Here is a 20,077-nt window from a genome sequence, read left to right on the forward strand (position 1 = left end):
ATGATCTCTGCTCACTGCAACCTCCGCCTCCCGGGTTCAAGCAATTCTCCTGCCTCAGCCTCCTGAGTAGCTGGGATTACAGGCGCACGCCACCACACCCGGCTAATTTTTGTCTTTTTAGTAGAGACAGGGTTTCACCATGTTGGTCAGGCTGGTCTCGAACTCCTGACGTCGTGATCCGCTCCCCTCGGCCTCCCAAAGTGCTGGGATTACAGGCGTGAGTCACCGCACGCAGCCCATCTTTCATTCTTTTACCACCATCAGTACCGCCCCCTCGGGTGTTTGAAAGAACAAAGCTCACATAAGATTTATCTATTTGGTTTCTGGCTTATTATTGCTCTGGAAACACTGGCCTCTCAGTCTCTCTCCCTAATTTATGTTTCCTTTTTAGTACCATCCCTGAACATTTTTTAATAATTTCAACTTTTATTCTTGATTCAGGCAGTACCTGTGCAGGTTTGTTACATGAATATATTGTGTGATGCTGAGGCTTGGGGTACAATTGATTCTGTCACCCAGGTAGTAAGCATAGCTTTTCAACTATTGGTGAAAAACTATTGGTTTTCCAACCCCTTCTTTCCCCTCTCAAGCAGTCCCCAGTCTCTATCGTTGCTATCTTTATGTTCATGAGTACCCAATGTTTAGCTCCCACTTATAAGTGAAAACATGTGGCATTTGGTCCAGCAATCCCATTACTGTGCATATAACTTAAAAAATGTATAAATCGTTCACCCAAAAAGACACATGTACTTGTATGTTCATCACAGCACTATTCACAATAGCAAAGACATGGAATCAAGTTAGGTGCCCATCAAAGGTGGACTGGATAAAGAAAATGTGGTACATATACACCATGGAATACTATGCAGCCATAAAAAAGAATGAAATCATGTCCTTTGCAGTAACACGGATGCAGCTGGAGGCCATTATCTTAAACAAATCAACACAGGAACATCTCTGAACTTTCAGTCAGCCTCCCCAAATTCTCTTACAGTGACCATTCTCAAGCCTTAGTGTATACCAAAATCATGCAGATGGCTTGTTAAAACACACATTTCTAGGCTGCACCCCCATATGCATAATGTAGTTATTCTGAGAATCTGTATTTCTAAGTTTCCAGGTGATGCTGATGTACCTGGTCAGGCGACCACACTTAGAAATATCAGTTATAGATTTCCTAATTAACCCCATATTTTGGGCATGAATCACCTGGCAACTTGATGCAGTTAAGGGACCCCTTTCCTCCCCAAAATAATTATAAATCTTCCTTTCATGATCCACTTCTAAATCACAATACACATTTGCACTTAGAGGTAATTAAATCTGGCCAGGCACCATGGCTCACGCCTGTAATCTCAACACTTTGGGAAGCCAAGGCGGGCAGATCACCTGAGGTTAGGAGTTCAAAACCAGCCTGGCCAACATGGTGAAACCCCGTCTCTACTAAAAAATTAGCTGGGCATGGTGGCAGGTGCCTGTAATCCCAGCTACTAGGGAGGCTGAGACAGTAGAATTGCTTGAACCCGGGAAGCAGAGGTTGCAGGGAGCCAAGATCATGCCATTGCACTCCAGCCTGGGCAACAAGAGTGAAACACCGTCTCAAAAAAATAAATAAATAAAAATAAACATCTAACCCCAATTTGAGAAGGAAATAACTCTACTCTCAAAATGATGGGTGTGATAGTTAATTTTATGTGTCAACTTGACTGGGTTAAGGCATGCCCAGACAGCTGGTAAAACATTATTCCTAGGTATGTCTTTGAGGGTGTTTCTAGAAGATATTAACATTTGAGTCAGGAGACTGAGTAAAGAAGATTGCCCTCATCAGTGTGGGCAATCCAATACATTGAGGGCCTGAATAAAACGAAAGGGCAGAGGAAGGGTCAACTGGCTCTGCTTGAGCTGGGACATCCATCTTCTCCTGCCCTTGGACATCTGCACTCCTGGTCCTCCAGCCTGCAGACTCAGACTAGGACTTACACCATTGGCTCCCCTGGTTCTCAGGCCTTCGGGTTTGGACTGGAACCACACCACCAGCTTGCAGAGGGCAGATCATGGGACTTAGCCTCCATAATCACAAGCCAATTCCTCAAAATAAGTCTTTCTATATATCTACATATTTCAGCTGGTGCAAAAGTTATTGCAGTTTTTCCCATTACTTTTAATATCCTATCAGTTCTGTTTTTCTGGAGAACCCTAATACAATGAGATCCTTCGATGAGGACACGATAAACTCCAACTTATGATTACCTTTGTTTAACTCTTACTGAGCTTAATTCCTTACATTTTAGTAATAAATTATCTTTTCATTGTTACGTGGCTTAATTTTGTCCCTTTAACCAGAATGTAAGTTTTTTAAGGACAAGTCTCTGTGTTATACTTTTTATACCCCATCTAATATTGCTGGCCACGTGACAAGCACTCAGTCCTTATTGGCTAACTCATTCATTCATCACTTCCCAATATGTATTTCCTAAACCAGGGCTCAAAACAGGACCATGAATTGCAAAAATGTCCACGTTGGCCAACAGAAAAACAGATTTCCAAACTAACTGAATGATTTGTGTTTTAGTCACTCTTCTAAGAGTATGCATGCTTTTTCCTTGCCTCTTTTTACCTGGATAACTGAAATCTGACTGTACTGTGATGAATAAAGAGGAAGTGCTAGCAATAGTAAGCAGGAATTAGAAATAAAATCAAAATTACCAATAAAAGCCAAAACTTCCAGGAATAGAAGAGGTAGAAGTTGAAAACTGAATTTTTCTTTATCTTCCAATAGATGTCACTAAAAATTCCTTTGTGGACATCAAAACTGGATTAAATTAGAGAGGTAAGAGGGAAATTGAACAAAAATCATATATTCAAGTAACATACCCATTGGGCTTATATGTTCACTTGTGACTATCAAAAAAGTTATTAAATCACAGCCAGTCGATCAAGCCAGACTCAAAATGACTATCAACTGTCACATAAATTCTATACTGTTACTGCCAAATTATTCTAGCTTTTATTTTCATAAACATTTTACCCAATTCTGTATTTTCTGAATTATAACAATTATTTAACAAGAACTCATAAAAATACATAATGCTATCACCTTATCATTTCATGGCTCAGAGGCTCTCAGAGTTTGCTCTTAACTACCCAATGTTCCCCAGCCATCGCTCCTCTCCAACAAAACCACTATACAATCTCGTTTCCATTCTTCCCTTTTCCTAGCATCACTAGTATTTTCTTACAACAGGGGGAGAAGAAATAGCAGGTGGAAATAGCAGAGGAAATAGCAAGGTTCAAGAAAAAAAGAAAAGGATCATACCATTAGTACCCGTTTTTGGCATTCAGGAGCTAAAGACTCTGCAATTCCATTCTTACAACCCATTTGGAGCTCATTTCAATGAGAAGTCAAACTTCACTAATCTTTTTGAAAACTGGAATAGATAACAATAGCAAAATTGAGCTGTTATTGAAATAAAATAGAAAATATGCTAAATGAATGATTTAGGCCTTAGTTTAAAAAAAAATAGATAAGATTGATGGATATGAACATCACATGCTCTTCAAAAAAAAAAAAAAAAGATCCTTAAACAAAAGACCCACCCCATGAATGACATCCTATCTTGTGACAACTTGTTAGTGGAAAATAAAATTTATTCATCTCTTTTCTAGATATAATTTTTAGAATCATTTATCCAGATTTCCTTTTTATACTTTTGGTCAATACTTAAATATTATTTAAGATGCATTTATAAAGCTCAGTCTTTTCATGCAAACAGCATTTTAGACACAGAGAACCCTTACTAATGACCAATGATCTATGGCCCATATTTAAAGAACCACCTTTGTCTTTTTATTTTTTTAATCCTCTAAAATAACAACAACAATAACAAAAAACTGGAATAGCCTGCCAGAGAAACTTCAGAAACTACATTCTTTTGAATTCCTAAGTGCCACCAAATATTTGGGCAAAACAGAGTAAATGAATAATTTGAAACAAGGCTTCTCGACCTTGACGCCATTGACACTTTAGGCCAGATAACTCTTTGTCATAGGAGACCATCCTGTGCATTGTAGGATGTTTAGTGACATCCCTAATCCCTATTAGATGCCAGTGGTACCACTTCACTTTCCCACTTGTCACAACCAAAAATATCTCCAGACATTGCCAAATGCCCCTTTGGGTGGAGGACAAAATAATCTTTGGGTGAGAGCTACTATTATAAAGTGATAAGAAGATAAAGCCCAAAGTTAGATATTCACTGAAAGAAGTTCTATGACTCTGCAACCTCACTGAAGCATCAATTTGTTTTTATGCATTATCTTAAAGTTTCTCCCAAGTTTCATATTTTCTCAATGAAATAATTTCTTCAAGTACAAATGACACTCCAGAGAAAGAAGATACATTTATTTCACTGCCCAATTATTCTCTTAAAAAAGCTTAATGTTTGATAAAATAAAACAAACTTTTAGTACCATAGAAACCTTTCAACATGTACAATGACATATTATTACTATGTACAACTTCAAAAACAAATGCTTCCAGCTCCAAGTAAACTGATGTTGAACATCCTGCCTATATTTCAGCTGTACGAAATTTCCTGGATGGCCAATGGTCTCCTTGGCTTGGAAAAAATTATATAAATAAGACCTTCAATGAGTTGGGAATCATAAAAATGCTATCTGAAATTCAGTCATCTGGATCTTGGGAAGTTTGCAATAGCTGTAAGAGTTCAACAAGCAAAATAAAACCCTGTGGATATTTAAACTTCAGTTGTCCAAGACGTCTTGTAGGTTCACAGTTGGTCTATCAAAAATAAAAGCTATTCCTATCGTGGCAAACAAAACTTGGTATCTGGTTCAAATACCATTTTTCACCAGCTCATGAACTCCATTCTCATCGATGATTAGAGGTGCATGGAATTCTTTATCTGCCACATAACTTTCTAATCCCTAAAAAGAGGATTGAAATGAAACACAATTAGAAAATTTGCACTTGTCATGCAGTGCTGGACTTGCTATAATGATGATTTAAAGCACAAATGCCAAAAAAGGTTGAGATGCAGAATATAAAAGTCAAAATCTATTTAATAGACATTTTAGAGTAGACTTAATGACTGACTTGTAAAAGCATAAAACAAAAATATAAAAAGAAAATTACTCTGATCATTTCTACAGTTAATAAGATGATAAACATTTTTCCTATAATCATCTCTCACAGAGTTAACTTTTTTTTTTTTTTGAGACGGAGTAGTCTCACCCCTATGCTCACTGCAACCCCCACCTCCCAGCTTCAAGCAATTCTCGTGCCTCAGCCTCCTAAGTAGGTGGAACTACAGGCTCCTGCCATCACACCCGTCTAAGTTTTTGTATTTTTTAGTAGAAACAGGGCTTCATCATGTTGGCCAGGCTGGTCTCGAACTCCTGACCTCAAATGATCTACCTGCCTTGGCCTCCCAAAGCGCTGGGATTACAGGCATGAGCCACTGCAAGCGGCCAGTAGAGTTAACTTTCTAAGCAAGAAAGCTATCTCTAATGCTACAATAAAGCAATACAAAGATCTCCAGGAAAAATATTACATAAGTAAAAGAGTAGAGACCTCTAAATCCCCAAGTTTTAAAAGTGACAGTACTAAGTACTTGAACAAACTAGACTCCTTGAAAGAAAACTTACATTGCATTTAAAAAAAGCCAGGTGATTCATCTAAAAAACAAGGCTGATTATATATTTTTCAAAAGCCTACTGCCTTTCAATGAGTAGGTGAAATGGACTAGATATTGTAGATGTCTGTTAATGGCAACTAACCCACTTATGGGATAGATGCAAAGCCATAACACGAATTCTCAAAGAGAAGAATTCAGAACAAATGCAGCTTCTCAACTTGTTCCCAGGAAGAGCTCCTCAGGGCAGGACCATCAGAAAATGTTGCATCTTCTCTAAGGACATCCCTACTTAAACATAAAACAATGCCAGAATTCTACTTTTTAAAAAAGTTTTATTTCTTTTTTTGTAATTTTTTTTTTTCTTTATAAAGACAGGTCTCACTATATTGCCCAGGCTGGTCTCAAACTCCTGAGCTCAAGCAATCCTCTTGCCTCAGCCTCCCAAAGTACTGGGATTACAGGAGTGAGCCACTGTGCCCAACCTTATTTCATTTTTAATTGACAATAATTGTATATATTTTTCAGATACAATGTGATGATTCGATGCATATATACACTGTCGAATAATCAAAGCCAATTAACATATCTATCACCTCAAATACTTATCCTTTCTTTATGGTGAGAACATTTAAAATCCACTTTTTCATTATTTTGAAATATACAAAGCTTTGTAAAAGAATAGAGGAAAAAGTAAAGCAGACTTACTTCTCCAGCATAGGAGATAAGAGGAGAGATTTCACACTGGATTGGTACATCATTGGCATCCTTCAAGCTAAGAAAAAAAACAAGTATGTGTTAAAGACTTTGCTTCCCATGTTACTTGCCAGAGCAAAAGTACAAACCATAACTTTCCTCTGAGAAGCTTGCAGATAACAATTCTTCCAGTTAAACAAATGGAATAGATGCTACCCTGATGATCACTAAATTCCCTGAGGATTAAGTTAATATGAAATTCTCAGGTCAGAAGGACACTATTTGGGGCAAGTGCCAATAATTACTGGTAGCTCTTTACAGCACTTCACTAGTTTTTACACACTGTCCCCTTACATACATCTCATTTTTTACCATTTCCAAGTTTCAATTTGATAAAAAGGTGACTACTTACTAGGTATATACTATATGCCAAGCCCAGTGCTAGGTGCTCTGAAGCCTTCATATTGCATTTTAATCTTCACCACTACCTTGGTACTATTAATGTTGACAAACATTCTAAAGCTGTACTATCCAATACAGAAGCCAATAGCTGCACAGGGCTACTTAAATTTAATTAAAATTTTTAAAACTAATTTAAAATTTAAAATTCAGTTTCTCAGTCATAATAATCACACTTCGAGTGTTCAGAAGCCATGAATGGCCAATGACTACAAAACTGGACAACAAAGATATGCAACATTTCCTTCACTGCAGAAAGTTCTATCAGACAGTTAAATTATTTCCCAGTACATGTTTTTTCTGTACAACCCAAATGTCCTAGATTAGCTGAGCTAATTTATTCAATATGTTTCAAAGTACTTCTCTGTTACCAAAAGTCCCTTTTTAAAGAGCTAAGGCAGAATGCACTCAAGCAAAGGCAAGGTCAAAGTCCCTATTTGTTTCATCTAGGTCACAACCTAACATTTATAGCAATTCTGAATTTCTAAGTTATCTAACACAAAAGTCAATAGTCAATGAGTTTGCAGTCATTAGACCTCTTTGTTATTTGCCACTTCAAGAATCTTACCAATAAGACACAGGGCACAAAAATATTAGTCTCTTGTCAAACCATAGCTCTTTCTGTGCTTTCCCCAAGTACGTAGTCTCAAACTTTGCTGGAGTCAATAAAAATCAGAGGGCTTCTGAGTTTAGCTACAGGTCAACCTTTCTCTAGCATTCAAAGCACTCTCTATCCTACTTCACCTTACTTATCCTGAGACTCTCCACTCAAACCAGATCAGTCACACTCTTTGGATTATTCCAAGTCATTCTCAACTATGGTCCCATAAAAACCATATTCATCCTCCAAGATTTGGCTCAAGCCCCAATCTTCTCTTGACCACTGCATTTCATAGTGATTGTCTCCATCCATTTATTCATATAAAAAATAAATGTGGCTGGGTGCAGTGGCTCACACCTGTAATCCCAGCACTTTGGGAGGCCGCGGTGGGTGGATCACCTGAGGTCAGGAGTTTGAGACCAGCCTGGCTAACATGGTGAAACCCTGTCTCTAATAAAAATACAAAATTAGCCGGGTGTGGTGGCGCGTACCTGTAAAGCCAGCTACTCCGGAGGCTGAGGCAGGAGAATCGCTAGAACCCAAGAGGCAGAGGTTGCAGTGAGCCGAGATTGCACCATTGCACTCCAGCCAGGGTGACAGAGCGAGACTCTGTCTCGAAAATAAATAAATACATTAATTAATTAATTTAATTAATGTGGCCGGGAGTGGTGGCTCATGCCTATAATCTCAGCACTTTGAGAGGCCGAGGTGGGCAGATCACTTGAGGTCAGGAATTCGAGACCAGCCTGGCCAACATGGTGAAACCCCATCTCTACTAAACAATACAAAAAATTAGCTGGGCGTGGAGGCGAGCATCTGTAATCCCAGCTACTCAGAAGGCTGAGGCAGGAGAATCGCTTGAGCCCAGGAGGCGAAGGTTGCAATGAGCTGAGATCGCTCCACTGCACTCCAGCCTGGGCGACAGAGCAAGACACTGTCTCAAAAATAATAATAACAATAATAAATAAAAAATAAATGTATTAGACACCTGCTAAGTCACTGCCTCCCAGAGTAATTATTGCTACAGCACACATTTAGCACATAATCACATACTGCCTGAAAATGTTACTTAACTTTTATGTATGTGCATCTTGAACATCCCAGTAGTCTGTAAGAAGTGACTTATTTCTCTTGTATAAGATACTTCAGCACCTAGGATACTAATAGCACCTATAAACCTATGAGCAGGCCTACGAATGCTTGTTGTCTGAACAAATAACACTATGAAAATGATGACAAACTAATGAAGGGAAAAGAGGAGGCATAGTGGGGCACACACCTCTCTACATACATGCCAGATTCTACCACAAGAGCTCAAGAGGTCTAGTCCAGACCTTCTGGGGCAACTCAAAGTCATACAAAACCAAATGAATCTTGAGTAGGCATGCCAAGGAAAAAAAAAGGAAAAAATGAGGGCCCACCCCATTATGATGTATATAGCCCAGTCCCACCTAAACCCCTGAAGGATTCAGTGTAGCAGGAACAGAAGGTGGTTGTGAACCCAAGAAACACATATATAGCTGGCCTGAATATGTAACTTCCATTCTACTACCACAAAGATACCCCAAGAAACTAAGGAGTGACCTTCAGTAAACAAAATTGGATGCCCTGAAGGAGGGAAAACAGAAGCTACCATCACCAAATGTAAAATCTCAGGATATAAGCAAATTAGCCCAATAAACCTACTGCCCCACAATTCTTTAGCCATGCATCCTTTTGGTAGCTAACACTATTCAGTAAGCATTAAGGTGAGAAATAAAAATAATATCGAGTCAAAACTCAGCATGGTTGTTTCCATTCTTTCAGAATACCTCCTAGTTGCTTCTTCCCTCTTTTACATAATGTACTTCCTTTTCATCTCTCACTATTACATGATGTTCTTCAGCTGTGTAAGGTCATCCTTTGGTGCTAAGGATTATGCAGGAACTCTTTTTCAGTGCATGGTATCATTTAAAGCCAAACTTTGATTTCACTTTAATTATTCTACAAATGGCTAAAATGAAGTAAACTGGGCGATGGGGGATATTAAATAAAAGAGTAAGAATAATGTTTAAAGCTTTTTGTATCTTAACTAAGATAGCTAGATGCTGTCTTCAGTTATATAATTAACAATCTATTACACTGTTAGGTTAAAAGCTATGGTTCAATGACAAAGAAATTTAGTCAAAGTTTTATTTCTTAAATATAAAAGCAGCTTGCTTCCATATATTAAAAATGGTGGATGAGACAGAAAGTGACAAAGGGCTCTGCATCCCAGTTCCCAAGGCAGGAGAGACAACAGTCATCTATGGCAGCGGTCCCCAACCCCTGGGCCATGGACCGGTACTACTCTGTGGCCTGTTAGGACCTGGATCACACACCAGGAGATGAGCAGTGGGCAAGTGAGTAAAGCTTCATCTGTATTTACAGATGCTCCCCACCACTCACATTACTGCCTGAGCTCCACCTCCTGGCAGATCAGTGGCCACAACAGATTCTCTTAAGAATGTGAACACTATCATGAACTGCCCATGTAAGGGATCTAGGCTGTGTGCTCCTTATGAGAATCTAATGCCTGATGATGTCTCCCATCATCCCCAAATGGGACCACCTAGGTGCAGGAAAACAAGCTCAGGGCTCCCACTGATTCTATACATTACAGTGAGTTGTATAATTATTTCTTACAATGTAATAATAATAGAAATAAAGTGTACTATAAATGTAACATGCTTGAATCATCCTGAAACCACCCTCACCACCCCAAGTCTGTGGAAAAACTGTCTTCCACAAAGCCAGTCCCTGGTGCCAAAATAGGTTGGAGACCGCTGATCTACAGCACCTATAAGAAATTGATCAGATCTTTGAGTCCACTTCCTTGTTTGCAGAATCACATCCCAGAAACACTGATACTCACAGGAATTTGTCTGGGCAGAGGAATGGCACAGATAGGAAAAAGCACGTGGGTGACACTGATGAAGGTGCTACTCTATTTCTGAGATAACTTCCATCTCCAGATCTTTTGCCCTGCATATATTTCCCAAATTACCTTAAAAACTTTTTCCTTCTTTTTTTTTTTTTTTTTTTTTTTTGAGATGGAGTCTTGCTCTGTCACCAAGGCTGGAGTGCAATGGTGCGATCTCAGCTCACTGCAACCTCTGCCTCCCAGGCTCAAGTGATTCTCCCACCTGAGCCTCCTGAGTAGCTGGGACTACAAGCGTGCACCACCACACCAGCTAATTTTTGTATTTTTAGTAGAGATGAGGTTTCGCCATGTTTGCCAGGCTGGTCTCGAACTCCTGACCTCAGGTAATCTGCCCGCCTTGGCCTCCCAAAGTGCTGGGATTACAGGCATGAGCCACCGCACCCAACCTTAAAAACTTTAACTTTCAAAGTGTAACAATAACATCAAGCTGTCTCTTAAACTATAAAGATAATGGCTTTTCCAAACTCTGTCAGTTCCCAGATGGGAGAGGATATGTGTTACTTCTAACTAAAAATGATCTGCCATTAAGATAAAAAGATTCTTTAGAAGCAAGAAAGTAACTGACTAGAATTAACGCAGTGACCAAAAAGGAAAGCTGTTAGTGTGAGAATAAATCAACAGAACAGTTTTCTCCATATTAAGGGCCATCAAATATGACAGGAACAATCAGCCTTTATACTGAGAGCATACACCCAATTCCACAAGACACATCTTCAGAATGGTATTTTTAACCCCGTATAAGCTTATGTTAAAGGTGCAAAATGTGTTCTCCCTGACCTGTAACCTGCTCTGGATCTTACCTATCATCTGAAAATCTGTCAGTTCCAGCTCTAACACCTGTGGTCAGATTCTTTAGTAAAGCATGCTCCCCATTTCCAGCATGCAACAAGATTCTGAGTTAGTGTGATCCAGAGAGATACCTGCCACCAAGTAAGCAGTGCACCCATACCAAAGCTTCAACCATCCTCCCTCCAGACCCCCAAAAGGCAGAGCACTAAACTACGATGCCAGTTAGTATGGAGGGAAGCACAGCCCCATCACCATGCACTGTAGGCAGGCTGGTATATTTACTTGTGATTGACATCAGCTGTGATGGTCTCTGACTTCCCATTTGTAGCACTGCTATGTGGGAATAAATAAGGATTAATGGGAATGGAAGCAAATCAAACAATAACAATGAAATGGAGTTGCAAAATATACTTGATTGAATGGTATGTATTTATGGTAAATCATAAATTCGTCCCAAGAGACCAAAAGGGGGTAAAAAAATAAAAATAAAACTCAATGGCCAAAGATGAAACATGAGGACAATGTGACATGCCAAGAGCAAGCTTGTTGACAATACAGAGCCCAAAAGTGGCCTTGGACTGGGAGATGAAAGCTACCACTGCTGCTTCTTGTAAAACCAGTTATGTACCAGTAAATTCCAATGTTCAGTGTTCTCTAACATTTTATTATTTTTCTTGAGATGGAGTCTCACTCTGTCACCCAGGCCGGAGTGCAGTGGTACAGTCTCAGCTCACTGAAACTTCTCCCTCCCGGGTTCAAGCAATTCTCCTGCCTCAGCCACCCAAGTAGCTGGGATACAGGCATGCGCTACCATGCCCAGCTAATTTTGTATATTTAGTAGAGACAGGGTTTCACCATGTTGGCCAGGCTGGTCTTGAACTTCTAACCTCAGGTAATCTGCCTGCCTCAGTCTCCCAAAATACTGGGATTACAGGCACAAACCACTGTGTCCAGCCCAATATTTTACCATTTATTGAGGCATTCTTGCAGCCAGCCATCTTATCCGTTAGAAATATAAATTAAATGGCAGAATGCTTTTTACATAAGTATGGATATACCAGATGATTCAGAAAGGGAAATTCTAGGTGCCAGTGAAGGTTTCATCATAAAATAAAAGATTTAGGCTGAGCACAATAGCTCACACCTGTAATCCCAGCACTTTGGGTGGCCGAGGCGGGTGTACTGTTTAAGTCCAGGAGGTGAAGGTTGCAGTGAGCCAAGATCGCGCCACTGCACTCCAGCCTGGGTGACAGAGCAAGACCTTGTCTTAAAAAAAAAAAAAAGATTGGCCAGACATGGCGGCTCACGCCTGTAATCCCAGCACTTTGGGAGGCCAAAGCGGGCGGATCACCTGAGGTCAGGATTTCGGGACTAGCCTGACCAACATGGTGAAATCCTGTCTCTACTAAAAATACAAAAATTAGCTGGGCTTTATGGCAGGCGAGTGTAACCCCAGCTACTTGGGAGGCTGAGGCAGGAGAATCACATGAACCCAGGAGGCAGAGGTTGCAGTGGGCAGAGATTGTGCCATTGCACTCCAGCCTGGGTGACAAGAGTGAAACTGTCTCCAAAAAACAAACAAACAAACAAAAAAAACCAGATTTAGCTGAAAAGTACTTTATCTTGGATTTAAATAACTACAATACCTTCTTTTTTTAACTTCTCAAAACCAAGGCCATTTCTAAAGTATCAGTGAATGTAACTGACATTTACTTCTCTTCTAGACACATTCCTCAGTGACCTGAAAGTGCTACAGTGAAAACTGCCATTGGACTACAATTTGTAGGTAGCCTGGGGGTGGTGGGGCTATGAGTGGGTCTCACAGACAGTACTATTAACAGTAGTGAGGTCAGCCGGGCCCAGTGGCTCACACCTGTAATCCCAGCACTTTGGGAGGCCAAGGCGGGCGGATCACAAGGTCAGGAGATCGAGAGCACTCTGGTCAACATGGTGAAAGCCCATCTCTACTAAAAATATAAAAATTAGCTGGGTGTGGTGGCATGTGCCTGTATAGTCCCTGCTACTTGGGAGGCTGAGGTAGGAGAATCGATTTGAACACGGGAGGTGGAGGCTGCAGTGAGCTGAGACTGCGCCACTGCACTCCAACCTGGTGACAAAGCAAGACTCTGTCTCAAAAAAAAAAAAAAAAAAAAATAGTGGCGAGGCCACAGATATATGGGCAACAACAAACAATCCTCTGTGGCTGAAGGACTTGCCCTGTGGTATAGTGTGTTACTGATGGGCTTTAACCATATGGCACACCAAAAAAAAAATATCTTCTGATCATTATTTAGTAGAAGTCTTTTTGCTGTCATGGTGGCAATGTTTCCAAAAAATAAAAATTAAAAAAAGAGAGATCTGAAAGACTCCTCTTCACAAGAAAGTAAAACAATCATTCTCTTTGTAATAGGCAAAGCTACTGTTATTTCACATCAGGAACTGTTCACACATCAAAACTTTGCTTTTTAAAAAAGATCTAGGAATACAGAGAGAGAGAGAGAGAAAGAAGTCCAAGAGGAAAAGTCCAAGAAAGGATTCATACAAAAGAGAAAAGATACTGACTTACCGGGGAATTGCTGGAAGGCGAGAGCCATTTTCATCTATGAAATGGCCCCCTGCATTGAGGACCCAGCAATGATGAAGGGACATCAAAGCATGCCTTGCAGTAGTAGGGTTGTCTTTCCCATTCTGACTATCAGCATTCTTTAGTGGGGAAAACTCATCTTCTCGCAATACTTCATATACCACAAACTTCCTAGAGCGAAACCATATAAAGACCTCTTTATTATGAAACTGCATACACAGCTTCTAACCCTTTAACTATTAGCTAAGGCTTTGGTCTCAACAATAGGCTTTCCTATTCCAATTTGAATGATGAATAAAATATTGCTCACCCTTGGACTAAAGAAAGTTGACATTTTCTTTTTCAATGCAAAATGAGAAATCATTTCCCCCCTCAACTATAGAACAGTTCATCTTAAGTCGGAAAAATTAGAAATCTTAATGTACAAAGATCACATTAGTATCTGTTCTGGAAAAAAAAAAAAACAGGCAAAAAAAATGATTTAGAAATGGAAAGATTAATTTCATTTTATTTATTTTTTTTTTTTGAGACGGAGTCTCACTCTGTCACCCAGGCTGGAGTGCAGTGGCGCAATCTCAGCTCACTGCAACCTCTCCTCCTGCTTTCAAGAGATTCTCTCACCTCAGCCTCCTGAGTAGCTGGGACTTCAGGCATGCACCACCACGCCCGGCTGATTTTTGTACTGTTAGTAGAGACAGGGTTTCACCATGTTGGCCAGGCTGGTATCCAACTCCTCGGCCTCAAGTCATCCACCCGCCTCAGCCTCCCAAACTGCTGGAATTACAGGCGTGAGCCACCACGCATTAACTTTATACAGCTTATTTGTCTTTCTCATTTTTGCACTCATCAAATTCTGAGACAAGCATCTCAACATCAAATGTGATCTTTATAGAGAGCTATATAATCTAAAAACATGTTTACTGAAACATCTATTCACAGGGCAGTAAGAAGATATCCTAAATACAAAACGAGATAATTCTTTATCTTAACCTTTTCAGTTTCTCATCCAAAATAAATGACTTTAACAACTTTACAGGAGACCAAGGCGGGGCGTAGTGGCTCAAGCCTATAATCCCAGCACTTTGGGCGGCCGAAATGGGAAGATCGCTTGAGGCCACAAGTTTGAGACCCGCCTGCTCAACATAGCAAGACCCCATCTCATTTAATAAATAAATAATATATATTTATATATAATATATATTATTTAAATAATATATATTTATATATAATATATATTATTTAAATAATATATATAAATAATATATATTTAAATATAATATATATAAATAATATATATTTAAATAATATATATTATATATTATATATATTATATATTATATATTATATATTATATAAATTATATATAAAATATATAATACATAAATTATATTTATATATTATATATTATATATATTTTATATATATATTTAATATATATGAAAAAAACTTTATAGGAGCCAGAAACTAGTTGATTTAAAAAAAAAAAAGTTGTACTCATAGGCAACTCAGATCACACTCCTGGTTTTATTCTAGAGAACCATAATGAATCTAGACTACATACTCACAATCAAAATGCCATGTGAGATATGTGCTATCAAATGTTTCCTGAAAACAGTTTTATGCCTAAGAGAGTGAAAAGCAGCATTTTAAGACATTTATTTAACCTTATTGGTACTATTCAAAGCATACTTTGCAAACTGGAAGATGTCAAAGACAAATTTTTCCATCTTTATTCCATTGGGTTTGTCTGGCTTAATTAACTGTCCTTGGGTATCCACATAAGGAATCTTCTTTTGAGCCACATGGTGCTGCAACTGAGGTTCATAAACACTAAGAAGCAGGAGGAGAAAAGATGTAATCACGTTCCAGATTTAAAATGCCAGAAAATCTTATAACACTCAGGAGCAAATGTGTCAACAACCAATACTAAGATTTTCAAAGTGAAGAGCATTTAAGTTTCAGTTCATATTTAAATAGTAAATGAATAGCTTTCCCCCAATCATCTCTTTATATTTAAAAAAAAATCAAATAACAGTCTCCACTAAAACTGTGTACGTGTGCATTAAAACTGTATTCATTACAAATGCCTTAAAACTGTATAAATGTACATTAAAAAATGCATTAAGTTACTATGGATGAAACAGTAACACAGCTACAAATGGCATAGAATGGGAAATATTTTGGAACTGGAGTTGATATTCTAAAGTAATGCATATTAACTTTTTAAAAAGTAGACAAGTCATCTTGAATGTCTAAAAGCTAAGTGAAATCGATAGTGAGAATGTCCTTCATTTAAAACTATGGTGGGATAAAATAGCTCTTATTTTATCTTTTGTAGCACTACCCGCTAATTTTCATGCAGGTGTCAAGTAATTTCTTCACTCTTTAGCACACTAGTTTCTAAATGCCAGCCTGGGAATCAGCTGAATTAGAACTTTGTGGGCAGCTTTCTAAAAATATAGATGCCCCGAACCCACCTCCTGAAATTCTAATTCAGTTGGTGTAAGGTGAACATCTGTATTTTTAAAAAGCTCACAGTTGTGGTAAAGAAAGTTTCATTTCTTATGCTTTGCTTCAACAGAACCTAGCACATAGTTGGGGGTGGGAGGGTGAGAAGGGAGAAATGCTTTGGCCTCCCATTAATGCGCTGGGGAATGGGCTCCGATGATTCCCACCTTACAATACATCTTACTAAAAACAATCACAACATGAGATAAATGTCCATTTGATAAGTGATCCTCAGGAAAGATGAATTCTGTGGGATATGGACTTGGGGTGTCTGCATCCCTCTCAAGTGTCTTAGTTTCTGATTAACAATAAATATAATTTTAAAAGGCCCCCATCTTGCCCATACTTGACAACATCTCTCAGAAATGGTACGGTGAAGAAATGGTTGGCAATGTTCCCCGCATTGAACAGCAGTCGTCCATCTGAGCTTCGTTTTTGAGCTGTTGCCAGGGAAATCTCACTATATTCTACCACCTGGTAAACTCCATCCACTCGGCAAACCACTCCAACTGGTTCTGTAGGGTTCGTTTTCTCTACCACCTGTCCACCAGAGAAAAATAGTAGAGGAGGAAATTGAATTAAATGTTTCTTTGGAGATTTGCCATTGTCAAAGATGACATTTACAACTTTGCTTACACTAAAAGGTATAAAGCCAAGAAGAATCTTTAACTTTAGACAATCAACTATCCATCTTTATATACCTTGACAGGCACTTTCCAACTGGAAATGAGGTATATTATTTCCTTCCTATTTATCACCTAACTAAACCTTGGGCTAGAAATTCCATCATATACATATATCTAGCACAGAGTAAATCACATTGGAGTGGGAATAATTACATCAGGAGTCAACATCCCCCATGTATCTTGTACTTTTTATTTAATTTATCCTTAACCACCTCAATTACTTTGATAATAAATAAAATGAAATTTCTCTGGGATTCACAAGACAAAAGACCTAAGTTAGGCATTTTGTCTCTCATTTTCTATTGCCCGATATTTCATTTGAAAATAGCATTTCTTTAATTTTGGCATTTTCCTTGTTTTTCAGGAACCTGAGTAGGAGGTAAAGGGGTTTAGAGCAGGCAGGTCACTAGCCTCCCACTTCAACTTTAATCAGAAAACCCACCCATATTTATCTGTTTTGTATACTCAATTTTGTTTGAAATAAGTGATTCTATACTTCAAAAAAATAATTCTGAAAACCAGTGATGTGATAATTTATCAATGGCTCTGGGCTGATGGGGAGCTGAGAAAAGACGGTATACTAAAATCAGAGGGAAAATTAAGAATGTAATTTTTAAAAACCTCACAAGTGATTTTGGTATGCCACCACACTAATCCCACATATCACTGACTTAAGTGTTTAGAAGAAAATTATAAAAGAACTATATGCAATGCACTAATATAAAATCAAGGTTCAGATAAGATAAATATCCAACCGAAGAAACAAACAATAAAAAATATTTGTCAACCTAGGCAACAAGGTGAAACCCTGGCTTCTATTTAAAAAATAAAAAAATTAGCCAGGCGTGGTGGCATGCTGGAGTCTCAGCTACTAAGGAGACTAAGGAAAGAGGATCACCTGAGTCTGGGGAGGTTGAGGCTACAGTGAAACGTGATTGCGCCACTGCACTCCACTCGAGCCTGGGCAACAGAGTAAGACCCTCAAAAATCCCTATCTATTTGAAGGTATTGTTTTGTTTGTCCAGTCTAATTATCAATTCAGCATGCTTCAAAATATGTTTAAAACTCTGTCCCCAATTTGACAAGTCTATCCTAAGTAGACATGAAATTATATTAATAAAGTTAAGACTTTTCTTCAACAACTGATTTCTTAAAATAAATACAGTCAGTAACAGTCTCATCCAGAAAACTAAAGGCACTATTGAGAACTTCGTTTACACAGCAATTAGAGATATAGGCACTGAGTCCAGCTCAGTGAGGCAGGACTGCTGGATAAGTAAGCCTGTTGTGTGGTTCACTGTTTGCCACCCTGAAAGGAACACAGTTCTTAATGAAAAGAAACTTTCTACCGAGGAAGTAGATTAAACTGAAGGGGAACATTATGCAGCAAATTATTTAAATCAATCACGGGCCTATTTACAATTCTTATCTACCAACCCATCACCACCTCTTACTTCATGTACTCTACCTACAGTGGGTATCTTACTAGGCAGGGAATTTGGGATAGATTCCCCTTATTCTCTCTCTCTTTTTTTTTAACGCACACAGGTTTATTTTCCAGTCACCACTATATACTCCTACTCCCAACCAGCCATAAAAATAAAAATATACATATTCACATTTTACATTTCCCAAAGGTTTACTTCTATGGCAACTATTAACCTCTAAATATTTTAAAAGTCTACATTACAGAAGAAAGCATTTGTAAACTGCATGAAGTGGGAATCCATTTATATTATACAGAAAAGATATAAAGTATAGAACAGGCGTGGTAGCTCACACCTATAATCTCAGCACTTTGGGAGGCTGAGGTGGGTGTATCATCTGAGGTCAGGAGTTCAAGACCAGCCTGGCCAACATGGTGAAACCCCATCTCTACTGAAAATAAAAAAAAAAAATTAGCCAGGCATGGTGGTAGGCACTGTAATCCCAGCGATTCAGGAGGCTGAGGCAGCAGAATCACTTGAACCTGGGAGGCAGAGATTGCAGTAAGCCAAGATTGCGCCATTGCGCTCCAGCTGGGGCAACAAGAGAAAGACTCTATCTCAAAAAAAAAAAAAAAAAAGATATACAGTATAAACTTAAAAGGTGTACTCAATATTTCTTAAGTTTAATCCAGAAAAACTGAGTCCAGGGCCAGGCACAGTGGCTTACACCTATAATCCCAGCACTCCAGGAGGCCAAGGCAGGTGGATCACTTGAGGTCAGGAGTTAAGAGACCAGCCTGGCCAACATGGTAAATTAGCCAGGTGTGGTGGCACATGCCTGTAATCCCAGCTACTTGGGAGGCTGAGCAGGAGGATCACTTGAACCCAGTAGGCAGAGGTTGCAGTGAGCTGAGAGAAAAGCTGAGTCCAAAATAACACTTTAACCTCAGAGTTACTATAATTGCTTTACAAAATGATCTTCAGTTAACAATGGTTCCTACCTTTTTAACTTTGTACTTTTGCAAACTACCTCACTCTTTCAGTCTTTTCTCATGTTCTTCACTCCATAAAAAATACTTAATGCACCAAGACAGGGGCCTATTAAAGTACTGCAGGCCAGGCATAGTGGTTCACACCTGTAATCCCAGCACTTTGGAAGGCTCAGGCAGGCAGATCACCTGAGCCCAGGATTTCAAGACCAGCCTGGGCAACGTAGCAAAACCCCACCTCTACAAAAAATACAAAAATTAGCCAGGCATGGTGCCGGGTGCCTGTAGTCTCAGCTACTCAGGAGGCTGAGGTGAGAGGATCACCTGAACCCAGGAGGTCAAGGCTGCAGTGAAGCCATGATAATGCCACTGCATATCCAGCCTGGGTGGCAGAGTGAGACCCTGTCTCAAAATAAATAAATACAATAAAAATAAAGTACTGCAAATAATTCTACTACCACAGTATGAATCATCCCCTAACTTAGGTGTTTTAAGATACATATTTTAATGCTTTGATTTTCTTATTTTAAAAGGGCAGGGGAGCAATTATGTAAACGGCTTCTAACATTTCTAAAAGATTTTAATATATGCCAGTCTAGTCATATTTTGGTTCCATCTGAATATTTACTTATTCATTCACTGAATGACTACTACATTACATGCCAGACACAGGACTAAACAGTGAGTGTCTTTGCAAGGAAGACTGAGTCTGGATTTATCCT

General features: G+C 38.9%; 1 protein-coding gene across 15 annotated transcripts in view; it reads right to left on the bottom strand.

Annotated features, from left to right (window-relative positions):
• Window positions 1-4,381: 4,381 nt before the first annotated feature.
• Window positions 4,382-20,077, bottom strand: part of UAP1 (UDP-N-acetylglucosamine pyrophosphorylase 1) — a 37,383-nt gene continuing 21,687 nt past the window's right edge. For 5 of the 15 annotated variants that reach the window (XM_034939294.3, XM_034939300.3, XM_063598744.1 and 2 more), the window contains 6 exons: window positions 16,600-16,793; window positions 15,435-15,575; window positions 13,728-13,916; window positions 11,444-11,494; window positions 6,363-6,429; window positions 4,382-4,947 (listed from right to left, as the gene is read on the bottom strand). In XM_034939294.3, coding sequence (XP_034795185.1) covers window positions 4,855-4,947; window positions 6,363-6,429; window positions 11,444-11,494; window positions 13,728-13,916; window positions 15,435-15,575; window positions 16,600-16,793 — 735 coding nt within the window. In that variant the 3' untranslated portion in view covers window positions 4,382-4,854. The remainder of the gene's footprint in view (window positions 4,948-6,362; window positions 6,430-11,443; window positions 11,495-13,727; window positions 13,917-15,434; window positions 15,576-16,599; window positions 16,794-20,077) is intronic. The other 10 variants (XM_034939306.3, XM_063598747.1, XM_063598754.1 and 7 more) reach the window with 2 other exon arrangements.

Source organism: Pan paniscus, chromosome 1 (assembly GCF_029289425.2).
Source record: "Pan paniscus chromosome 1, NHGRI_mPanPan1-v2.0_pri, whole genome shotgun sequence".
Classification (NCBI taxonomy): Eukaryota; Metazoa; Chordata; class Mammalia; order Primates; family Hominidae; genus Pan; species Pan paniscus.